The 11,562-nt window shown below is 38.5% G+C and overlaps 1 protein-coding gene across 1 annotated transcript; it reads left to right on the top strand.

Moving 5' to 3' along the window:
* The first annotated feature begins 436 nt into the window (after window positions 1-436).
* LOC149829359 (cationic amino acid transporter 2, vacuolar-like) lies at window positions 437-8,448 on the top strand. Its single transcript, XM_090018064.1, has 14 exons — window positions 437-821; window positions 1,364-1,565; window positions 1,871-1,955; window positions 3,171-3,311; window positions 3,398-3,516; window positions 3,701-3,797; window positions 3,987-4,159; window positions 4,245-4,311; window positions 6,604-6,762; window positions 6,947-7,220; window positions 7,421-7,529; window positions 7,624-7,736; window positions 7,822-7,897; window positions 7,978-8,448. The coding sequence occupies exons 1-14, from the start codon at window positions 674-676 to the stop codon at window positions 8,132-8,134; spliced, it is 1,920 nt and encodes a 639-aa protein (XP_089874190.1). The 5' UTR covers window positions 437-673; the 3' UTR covers window positions 8,135-8,448.
* Window positions 8,449-11,562: the final 3,114 nt, after the last annotated feature.

Here is an 11,562-nt window from a genome sequence, read left to right as displayed (position 1 = left end):
TGTAAACGGTTTGGATTCGGATTGGACGTGGCCAGATCTGACCAATGGGATGTTGGCTAAATTGAATTCAGATTCAGATCCGGATGGTAAAGCCATTATTTCATATCCCTTTTTTTCATATAATTAGATTCGGATATCCATCAAATTCAAATATTTGTAGGATTCGATAGCAAAAACTCAAAACCATATCTGCATCCAGTTATAAACGGATATCCTTTTAACTTACCAAATCCGACTAAACGGAGTTGGATTCGGTCAGATATCGGATAAAATTAGATCCATCGACATCTCTATCCATAATCACGTTAGCATCTCTCGGGTCCGACCCGAACCTGGCCAAACGGCACCTACCCCACCAACCAGAAGTCTCTCCCTTCCCGGGCAGCGGGCAGCTCCCCCGATAAAATACGTTGCTTGCACAAAAGTTCCAGCCAGATCTCCCTCCTCGTCCTTTTCCTCCCTCTTGCCCACTGCCTTCTAAAAGGCCCTAATTTTCTACGGTTAGGGATTCTGAGGCAGGGTGGGATTTCGGAGGGAGGGGAGGGAAAACTCCTTTGTAGGTTTCGATTGTCATTCGTTTTTCGAGTTTTTTTTTTTTTTTTAACTTTGTTTGGCGGTGTTCTTGGGTCCTGGTTTCCTCGGAGTTCGGATTTTTTTCCGAGGAGGATCTTGGATGGGGTTCTCCGAGAACCAGGGTCAGGGCGGCGATTCGTGGGGATTCCATAGTTTGGTTCGGAGGAAGCAGGTGGATTCCGCGCGTACGAATTCGGGATCGACGCAGCTGGCTAAGAGCCTCTCCGTCGTTCAGCTCATCGCCATCGGTGAGGGCCCGTTTTTGTTCCTTTTTCTGATCTCTCTCTCCCTCTCTCTCATTTTTTTTGAAAAAAAAAAAGAAATTTTGTTGGTTAAGGCAAATTATTGGTGTTTCTGTATGCAAAGTGGTGGGATATGTGTGGGCTTTTTCTTTCTTGGGCATTTTTTTCTTGTTTAATTTTGATCTCTGCTTTTTCAATATTTTAATATGTTTATTTTGGGTTTTTCTTATGCTTTTGATGCTTTTCTTTTGGATAAAGTTAGTACCGCGGTTCAAAATTTCTAGTTTGGTCGTTGATAGTTAGTTTTTTTATGCTAATAATTTGATAGAGATGGTGTTTATTTGTTAGTTTTAATTCCGAACAAGCATTTGTTACGTGTGGATTCATGTTTTTCTATGTCCTCTTATTTTCGTAATGGGTGATGATTTTTTTTTCCTACTGTATAGGAGAGAAAATTAATTGCAAAGGTTAGGAAGGTAGGTTAGTAGGCAACATATGGATCAGTCACTTGACGTATCAATTGCTTGTTTCCTGTTGGTTCTGTTTAGGCGTTGGATCGACGATTGGAGCAGGAGTGTATGTTCTTGTTGGAACAGTTGCACGAGAGCACGCGGGACCGGCGCTTACGATTTCTTTTCTGATAGCTGGAATCGCGGCAGCTTTATCGGCGTTTTGCTACGCAGAGCTCGCGAGCCGATGCCCTTCTGCTGGAAGCGCGTATCATTATTCATACATATGTGTGGGAGAAGGGTAAGCTTCCTATCTCATTTAGTTCCAATTTTTTGCCAGTTCAGTGACGATGGCAACTTTGTGTTCTTTTGAATATGATATTTCTTTTTTGGTGTTGATTCAGTAAGAGCTTTTTTGCGATAGTTGCGAGTTATTCCCTTAGAATTATCTCATTTTTGTTTTCTAGATTTTTTTTAAACGTAGAATAGATTGCTGTGTCGAGCTATCACTGTATGGTTGCTTTGAGCGTATCATGTCTTAGTTTTGAATTGAAATTATCTTTCCCTTGCAAGTAGCTGATATTGTTGACTGGTTATCGTTTGCAGTATTGCTTGGCTCATTGGCTGGGCTCTGATACTGGAGTACACGATTGGTGGTGCTGCTGTTGCACGTGGGATATCTCCAAATCTGGTTAGTGAGCAGCACTGTTATTCAATTATGGGAGTTGTTCACTTTTAAAAGTTTTAGTCTGTTGCAAGCTTGCTTCATGGTTTAAGGTTCCTGTAAATGATTGTTATCAATGCGTATTTTACAGGATGTTCTTCTCTTCAAAAAAAAAAAAGTCTCTGCTATTCAAAAAGGATGTTCTACCATTACTTTAGCAAACTTGTTTTATATGGAGGTCGACTATAGCTGTAGTAACTGTACAATAATCTATTTTAGAAAAGTTCTAAAACTGCAGGAACGAGGTATTGCTATTTGAGATCTGGTCAAATAGGAAGGTTATTTGGTTGTATGAGTTCTAAAGTGTCACACTCTTTGTATCTTAGATTCCTAATGTTCTTTGTATTAGAAAACAATGTTCAAAGATATCTTTTTGTTTCCTATAGAGCAAGACCCAACCAGAAATGAGTTTGTCATTGCCATTGTGCTTTTGATGTTTATGTTTCTTAGAAGCGGCCTTCTTGTTCTAGCCAGCACTTTTAGCTTATGGAAATTGACCTTGTAGTGTACCAAGTCGTTAGTGGGACGTGTAACATGGTGAGGGAAAAATCCTAATTGTTACATTTAGCTGATGTTTTGGAAATCATAATGCAAACATGACAACTTTTGACATGATATTAATCTTAAATTACTGAAAAAATGTAAAGAAAATTGAGGCTACTATATCCTTGAGTCTCAATAGATGAAGCCACTTTCATGATAAATATGACGTAGTAATATAAATACAGTGCACTGGCATTATCATTCGCATCTCTCCTCCCAGCTTTGGTGTTAGTCAAGGTCTTCATGATTTCCGCTGTATGTACCATTTTTTTCTAACAAAATTTCAAAACAAGGGGACCCATTTATATTAACACCAAGGCTCTGTCTTTTTATTCGTAGAAGTCTTTTCCTCTTTTCCTTCAAGTGATTATTAGGTCGGTTAGGTCCCTTTTATGGTCCTCTGTATTTTTTTTCTTTATTATGCTTCAACTGAAGGGTACATGCCTTTGTCTTGCCATGCAGTACTCATAATTGCTGGAAGTACATTTTCTTGATGTGTCTACAAAGTGACCTACCTTCTATGTCTGTAGATGTAAAGCACCTATGTCTGTAGATGTAAAGCACATGCAGATGTTAGATGTTGAACATATATATTCTGTTTGCAGAAGAATGACTTTATGATGTATTCTCCTATTTCAGGCCTTGTTTTTTGGAGGAGAAGATAGTTTGCCTGTGTTTCTAGCTCGTCAACACATCCCTGGCCTTAATATTGTTGTCGACCCTTGTGCTGCTATTCTGGTTTTTGTTGTTACTGGACTTCTGTGTGTGGGAATCAAGGAGGTAGGCTGTTGATGTTTATCAATCTCTTCGAATTAGCTTTTATTGTGCTGGCTTGGCCCTAATTCCTTCAACTGCCTATGCTGCAGAGTTCTCTTGTACAAGCCATTGTAACCACTGCAAATGTTTGTGTTATGCTTTTTGTTATCATAGCTGGTAGTATCCTTGGTTTTCGGAATGGATGGCCTGGATATGCTCTTCCTACTGGGTAAGATAAAATTGTGTTCGCTATTTATATTACAATTTTTGCTTTATGCCATTTAGAATCTTTGCATGTGACATTTTTGCATTATGTTCCTTTGAGCTGGAGGGCATGGAGTGCATATCTTGGTTTTGTTAAGAAAAGTTGTTGGAGGCTGGAAGTTTGATCTGTCTCCTTGTTTGGTTTCCAGGTACTTCCCTTTTGGAGTTAATGGGGTGCTTGCTGGATCTGCCACTGTTTTCTTTGCATTTATAGGCTTTGATTCGGTTGCAAGCGCTGCAGAAGAGGTATGCCATGATTGATATTGTTGTTGATGCCAGTATCTGTTTTTGCTTAATACTCCGTGATAAATTGTCGAAGTTGGGTAGAGGAGGAAATCATCATTACTTTTCCAGACATAAAGTTGTGTTTTTAACTGTAAATATTGTGTATGACCCCTACAATCACCCCATGCTTATGGTCATCCTGTCTCACAGGTGAAAAGCCCACAACGTGATTTGCCGTTAGGAATTGGAATAGCATTATCCATATGCTGCTTCTTGTATATGCTGGTGTCTACAGTTATAGTTGGCTTGGTACCTTATTACACAATGGATCCCGACACACCAATTTCGTCTGCTTTTGCTAGTCATGGGATGCAGTGGGCAGTGTAAGTGATACCTGTGAATAAAATTATGTTGATTTTTTGTGAGCTGATCGCAGTTGGTTTTAAGACCTTTGGGTGTTTCTTTTAGGTATGTTATCACTGCTGGTGCAGTTACTGCCCTTTGTGCAACTTTGTTGGGTTCAATCCTTCCTCAGGTAAATTTGTTGCAGATTGAACAAATGTTTGGTGAATAAGATGGCATTTTATTGTATTTATTTGATGTTCATATATTTTGGTCATTGAAATGTCTCCATTCTGTGTGGAAATTATAACATTCTCAGGTGCCTTTGCCGTGAAAGATTTTATTACCTTTGTTGTGCTTTACTGCTGCTTTCTGGTGCATGCACCTTTTTTGAACAAATCAATTCCCTTTTTGGTGTCTAAACTTGCACTAATATTTTTCATAGGATATACTCTTATGAGTCATGGTTAACTTTGATGGATTTGTTCCTGGTTGTCTATTAAATTCTCTCTGTGAGAGAATTTTTTTTTTCTTTCCATGCTGATGGTATTTTATTTTCTGCAATATGAAATCAAGAAGGGCAGTTGGCCCAGATGGTATACCTATCGAGGCTTGGAAATGCTTGGGAGAAAGGTTTAGAATGGTTGACAAATCTTTTTAATAAGATTTGGCGGACAAATAAGATGCCTAATGAGTGGAGGAAGAGTACTTTGGTGCCTCTATATAAAAATAAGGGTGATATACAAGATTGCACAAACTATCGTGGTATAAAACTCATGAGTCATACTATGAAACTTTGGGAGAGGGTGATTGAGTCTAGGTTGAGGAAGGTTGTCATGATATCGAAGAATCAATTTGGTTTTATGCCTGGAAGATCAACTATGGAAGCTATACATCTTCTTAGACAACTTATTGAGAGATATAGAGAGAGGAACAAAGATTTGCATATGGTTTTTATTGATTTGGAGAAGGCATACGATACCTAGGGACGTTCTTTGGTGGACAATGATGAAGAAAGGTGTTTCTCTCAAGTACATTAGTATAATTAAAGATATGTATGGAGGAGTAGTAACCAATGTCCGCACTTGTGGAGGGGTAACAACCAATTTTCCTATAACGGTTGGGTTACATCAAGGATCTGCTTTAAGCCCTTTCTTATTTGCTATAGTGATGGATGAGCTTACGAGATCAATTCAAGAAAATGTGTTGTGGTGTATGTTGTTTGCTGATGATATTGTTTTGATTGATGAGTCTAAAGCTGGGGTTAATGCTAAGTTAGAATTATGGAGACAGACATTGGAAGCAAGAGGTTTTAAGTTGAGTAAGAGTAAGACAAAATATATGGAATGTCGATTTAGTAAGCAACAAAGTAGTGATGGGAGTGTAATGAAGCTTGGTGAGCAAGAAATACCGGTGGATGATTGTTTCAAATATTTGGGATCTATCATTCAAAAGTATGGAGAAATTGATGGACATGTAAATCATAGGATAAAGGTTGGGTGGATGAAATGGAAAAGTGCAACTGGAGTGTTGTGCGATCGTAGAATGCCATTGCGGTTGAAGGAAAAGTTTTATAGGATGACTATTAGGCCTGTTTTACTATATGGTATGGAATGTTGGGCTGCCAAGAGACATCATATTCAAAAAATGAGTGTAGCTGAGATGCGTATGCTTAGATGGATGTGTGAAAATACAATAAAAGATAAGATTCGGAACAAGGATATACGTAATAAGGTAGGCGTTGCACCCATTGAAAATAAGATGAGAGAGAATCGTTTACGGTGGTTTGGACATATTCGGTGAAGGCCTAATGATGCTCCAGTTAGAAGGATGGAGAAATGGGAAAATATATTAGTTAAAAGAGGTCGAGGTAGGCCTAGGAAGACATGGATGGAGATGATAGGAAAGGATATGAATGCTTTGAACTTCACCGAGGACATGGCATTGGATAAAAATGATTGAAGGAGAAGGATTCATGTGGAAGACCCAGAATGATTTTCTTTTTTGGTTCATATCGCCGACCCCAATTGTTTTGGGATGAAGGCGTAGTTGTTGTTGTTGTTGTTGTTGTTGTTGTATGATTATTTACTATCAAGTTAGTAATAGTGGCATTTTGTGCCTCAATGCACATCTGAGTTTTGTTGGAAATTGTCCTGGATATTGATTTAGACTATCATTTTTGTGCATTTTCCTTTTTGTTTTTTACTGTTTATATGTGTGTGTGCACGTGCATGCATTTATATATGTCTGAAGTCTTCTTTAAAAATCCTCCTTAATGTATTTGTTAGTTGATCTTACACAGCTGTTTCTGCATTGGAGGAATTGCATCTTGTCTTAAACTACCTTTTTTTGAAAAATTGTCTTTTAATATATTCTATTATTTCCAGTATGCGTGTTTTTTTCGTTTTTGGATTGTTTATTTGGGTGCGTGATGTTTGTCTGCATACTGAAATGGATGTATTCATCTTTCTATCCATGTTCTCAGCCTAGAATCCTAATGGCAATGGCAAGGGATGGATTGCTACCATCATTCTTCTCTGATGTCAATAAACACACACAAGTTCCTGTTAAGAGCACTATCGTGACGGGGATTGTTGCTGCAGTTCTAGCCTTCTGTATGGATGTTTCTGAGTTGGCAGGAATGGTAAGTTTTCATCAATAAGAGAAACGTTCAGTTGCATTGGATTTCTCAAATTGTGCCTCGTATCAATACAAAAAATAAAAGCAGTACTATATTAGTCAGTTGGTCAAGTTGAAGTAAGTTCCTTTGCAATGCTAAAATCGGCATATTGTTTTGTTCACAAGTTCTGCTTCTTCGCTTTGTGCAGGTCAGTGTTGGCACACTGCTTGCATTTACTGTTGTTGCAATTTCGATTTTAATACTCAGGTATGTCCCACCTGATGAAGTGCCTCTGCCATCATACCTTCAAGAAAAAATAGACTCGGTATCATTAAAATATGGTTCCCAAGGAATTAATGGGGAAGATCTTGAAGATCCTGAGAAAACGTGTAAAGATGCTGAACAAGCTTCTGAAGGCCGTCACTCTGCTGATGCATCAGTTGCTTATCCTCTAATTAAGAAGGAAAAGTATCAACCTGAGGGTAATTTGCATCAGATTCTCTTTATTATCTTGCATTCTTGATTGAGGTTCCAGTTATTTCCTGCTCCTTTTCTGGAAGGGGGCAGGCTTTATTTCTATACCATTGGATTTCCTCTACGGGCTACAGGCTTTAGCTCTTCACTGCTATTTTTATTTATTCGAATTTCAGTATTTAGTCACTGTTTTTCCAAAATGTTGTAGATAAATTTGAAGACCAGAAAAGACGCAAAATTGCAGCTGTCAACATTGCTTTTGTGTGTATTGGAGCGCTCCTGCTTACTTCTGCAGCTTCTTTTGTATCTCTACCTGGGTAACTCATTTGATGGAATTGTCTTTGACACTAGACTATTTAGAGAATAAATTCTATTGTGGCTCTATCTAAATTTTGACATTTTTCCTTTCAGCCTTCTACGATTATCTGTCTGTGGTGTTGGGGCCATCCTTTTGTGTTGTGGTCTGATTGTTCTCTCCTGGATTGACCAAGATGATGGGAGGCACAGCTTTGGACACACTGGAGGTTAGAACTAGTATTTTATGGCAACAAAAGTTTAAAAATGGTGCTAATTCTTTGATCTAATTTTAAGTCATTAAATTCTGTTCAGGTTTTATCTGCCCTTTCGTCCCTCTCCTGCCCATTTGTTGTATTTTGATAAACGTTTATCTACTAATAAATCTTGGGTAAGTTTTTCATGGTTAACTAGTGGATTTTTCTAGATTAAGTTTATTTCTTCAATATGGTAACCATTGGTCTCTTTCAGTGGAGGAACATGGCTTCGTGTGTCAGTGTGGCTCTTAATCGGAATTATTATATACTTGTTCTACGGAAATGGCCATAGTTCATTGGCAGATGCGGTCTATGTGCCTGCAGCCCATGTAGATGATGTATACAGGAGCTCTTCAAGAATTGTGGAATAAAAAATAATGGGAGTTCCTCTTCTCTGGTCTGCCGTTCATTCTATTCTTATATTCATGCTTTTGAGCGCATTAATGCAAGCTTGTATTCCTGTTTTGGGGATCCCCACTTGGTTGTTTATTTAAAAGCTTCACTCCTGGTGCTGCAGCCTGTGAAAGATGTAAATAGTCTATGCTATTCAATGGGGGCTTTGGTAATGTTAATGATTCAAGAAAAATGTAGGCCATTGTCTTGATGGTCCTTTTCTCTTTTTGTATACATTGAGATCATTAGTCAAGCATCTCAAATTAAATAAAGAAAAATGTAGTTCAGTCTTTGTTTGCTGTTTTTGGAAAAGCTGCACTGGTCGTAAAATAATAATGATCATAAAATATCATGATTCATTATCATAACCTTGTAGTAAAGCACTGGCGATTGGGTTGTATGTTGTGTAGCAGAATTGGATATTGTGTCCTACTCAACCCAAATCTAAAAGAAAAAAAACTGCTCTAATTGAACTCTTAACTAGGATATAGTCAGTTGCAAAACTTCGAGAATGGTGTGTTTAACTCTGGCATTTGTTAATTTCTGTAGTTGGGTTGAGTGGCTCCTGACACCAATTCGTGTTGGACGTTCTCAATGAAGTTTAGGTGCAATGTGTTAAAATTATGTGAAGGGCTGTTACATGAAATCCATAATCGATGGATTTATGCAAATAGATGGAGGCCACCTATGAGTGATTGGCTTAAAATTAATGTATATAGTTTGTGCTTTCACAAATGGAATGTAGGATTCATAGTTAGGAGGCAGTGATGGCAGTCATATTGTTATGGTCTGGATCACCAAACAAAAGCATGAGCTTAATCGTGAATGGGAAGCATGGGTTGATATCCTGAAGTTCATTCCCCCTTCTGCTCAGGTTAGGTTATCCTGGAATCCTCTCGCAGAGTTGTAGTAACTGCTGTTAATCTACATGGTTGAAGGCAGAGGGAGTTTATCCTAGAATGAGGTAATCCTACTTGACCATCAGCTAAAATTCGCAAGATTCAAATGCCAATGGATAGAAAAATCATGTAATTATGTTGCACATAATCTTGCTAGGATGGGGGTCTTGAAAGAAAACAGAATTTGGAAAGATGAACCCCCAGAATGACTTCCAAACCCCAGCGATATGCAAACAGTCATGATCATGTATTCTGGTTGGGGTCTGCCTAACCCCAGCTTGCCAATAAAAAAAAGAGGCTTAGAGGGAAACTTGAAGGTGGTTCATGGCGATAGCCGGCAACACAGCACACAAGAACACTAATCTTAGATACTTCGATTTTCATTCATATGCGAGGGATCAAGATTTTAAAAGATTCACCAACGGGGGGATCCGCATGGTCGGTAGGAGCTGTCAGTGCACGTCTCCTTGTGGTGGAATGTTGCAGGTTCAAACCCCAGTGGTATGTTGAATAATAACTGGTAGGGGTCTGCCTAACCCCAGCTTTCTTTAAAAAAAAAGAATTTCAAAGATTTAGTGGATATGAAATGGAAAAGTAACTTGCAGATTATCAAAGTAAGATGGAACAGATTTGAGATGAAACCCCTTGGTATAATTAGTAATTGCTAGAGGGTCTGCTAAAGGTGTAAACATGGTAGTAGAGTGAGGTGATTCAAAAGTTTATTAACGAAAATATATATTGATACAGGGCATAAAGCAGGATGTGTAATGGATCTGGAAAATTGATGGCAGCGTGGAATGTTTGCAAGTACTACGAATACGGATCTAAGGATAAACTCTACCAGTTGAACATAGTGGAGGTTGCAAGATCTAAAAACAAGATAAGGTCTGTTGGTGTCTCGAAACCATCATGGACGAAGAAAACAGATCTGGTTACAAAATCAAACTTGACCCAGTTCCTACCAATATCCATTATTTGAATTAGACCCCAAAACCTCAGGGAAGCTCTGTTATGACATTTCCTTGGTGTCACAGGCATTAAGCATGGTCATGCAAATTGTGTGCAGGTTATGATCCATTCTCTCAAGGAAATTTATCACCGTTTTGATTTTAAAGAGCTTATCTCGAAGTTTGAATTATAAAAACATTGGGTCGACGGTTTAAATGATTTCTTAAGCTGAAAAGTAAACCAAGTGCAGAAAAATAAAGGTTGGTTTGGGTTGAGTTGTCGGCAAGTCTGGATTGGGGCCTGGCCTGTCAGGTTCTAATGGAACAAGCAAGGCCTAATGTCCACCTACACCCATAAACAACACAACCAGTACTCAATGAAATCCAAGGTATAAAACATTAGCCATTGATTTGGTGGAGAAGGATGAGAATGCGGTGCTGCTCTCTGTTCAGCAATCCATCGCTAGATCAACCTAATAATTTGGAGAAGACGTGCGAAGGAAATGGGGTAAGCACTTGTGCAATTAATCAGGATGGAAATACACAATCCAAAAAGTCTACAGTAAGAATGCATCACACAATTTTCCACTGGAATATAAAAGGCATACAAACTGGGTCATAGTTCAAGTTTTCACATATAAAACCAAAGAAAATTCACCATTAGATAACCAAATGCAGGTAAACTTGTATCCAATAAGAGCAAACAGCTAATCAAATCTGATTTGGGTAAAGGTTTTGTTCACAACCAAACTGGGGTCCCTACTATAAATCTGATTAGGCTACATGACAGGGCAATGCATCCCACCTCTTGACAATCCTTATGTGTAGCACATCGACATGAAGAAATGAATAGTGATACGCCGACTCTGAAAATCGTACAAAGACATCACAGATCGGCCATTTGTGCACAGCCGAGGGACGGTAGAAGACTCAAAAAGATCGAGTGACTTCTTTGAACAAATGCACTACAAATTTAGAGGTTGCTATCAAGAGTTGCAGCAACTTTTTGCTGAACAAAAAAAATCGATCAGAACCCAAAACACTTTCAATGGCCAAAAGTGAACCATGTGCAATGAGTATATAAATTAGCTCTGGTCAGTTCCCGTAAGGCATGGGGGTTAGTGGATTACCTAAAGTTTACTTCCTAGGGAGGCAGGCCATTAAGTGACCCATGTCCTTAGGAAGGTTCCTCGTCATCCAAAAAATGAATATATAAATTAGCTTAATCTTTACAACTCTCTATTCTAGGCCTGAGTGTGTGTGCGCGTGAGCAAGTGCGACTTTTTTTTATCATGTCATAATGGTCCAGTACAAAAATATTAATTTCATCAGCAAAACAGCCAAACCAACAGAAAACTATTTCTGATAAAAAAATGCCAGAGGACCATAATCTCATGCTTTACACAAATAATTTGAAAGTCAAGGTACCATTTGAGATCTGAAGGTCGTGAGAGGGAAAAGCTCCTGCCTGAAGTTGTTCATATATGAAACATCAGATGCAAAGTACTTAGCCTAGTGTAAGGTATAAATTTTGATTCAATGATATGCTTGGCATCAATG

Source organism: Nuphar pumila, chromosome 9, assembly GCF_984573655.1.
Source record: "Nuphar pumila chromosome 9, dmNupPumi1.hap1.1, whole genome shotgun sequence".
Lineage (NCBI taxonomy): Eukaryota > Viridiplantae > Streptophyta > Magnoliopsida > Nymphaeales > Nymphaeaceae > Nuphar > Nuphar pumila.
The sequence above is the reverse complement of the archived record's forward strand: the minus strand, read 5'-3'. Positions and strand labels throughout refer to the sequence as shown.

Coding starts and splice junctions, on each gene's coding strand:
- LOC149829359 (XM_090018064.1), top strand. CDS start 674: ATGGGGTTCTCCGAGAACCAGGGTCAGGGCGGCGATTCGTGGGGATTC. Junction 1,566..1,870: donor TACATATGTGTGGGAGAAGG/GTAAGCTTCCTA, acceptor TATCGTTTGCAG/TATTGCTTGGCTCATTGGCT. Junction 3,517..3,700: donor GGATATGCTCTTCCTACTGG/GTAAGATAAAAT, acceptor TTTGGTTTCCAG/GTACTTCCCTTTTGGAGTTA.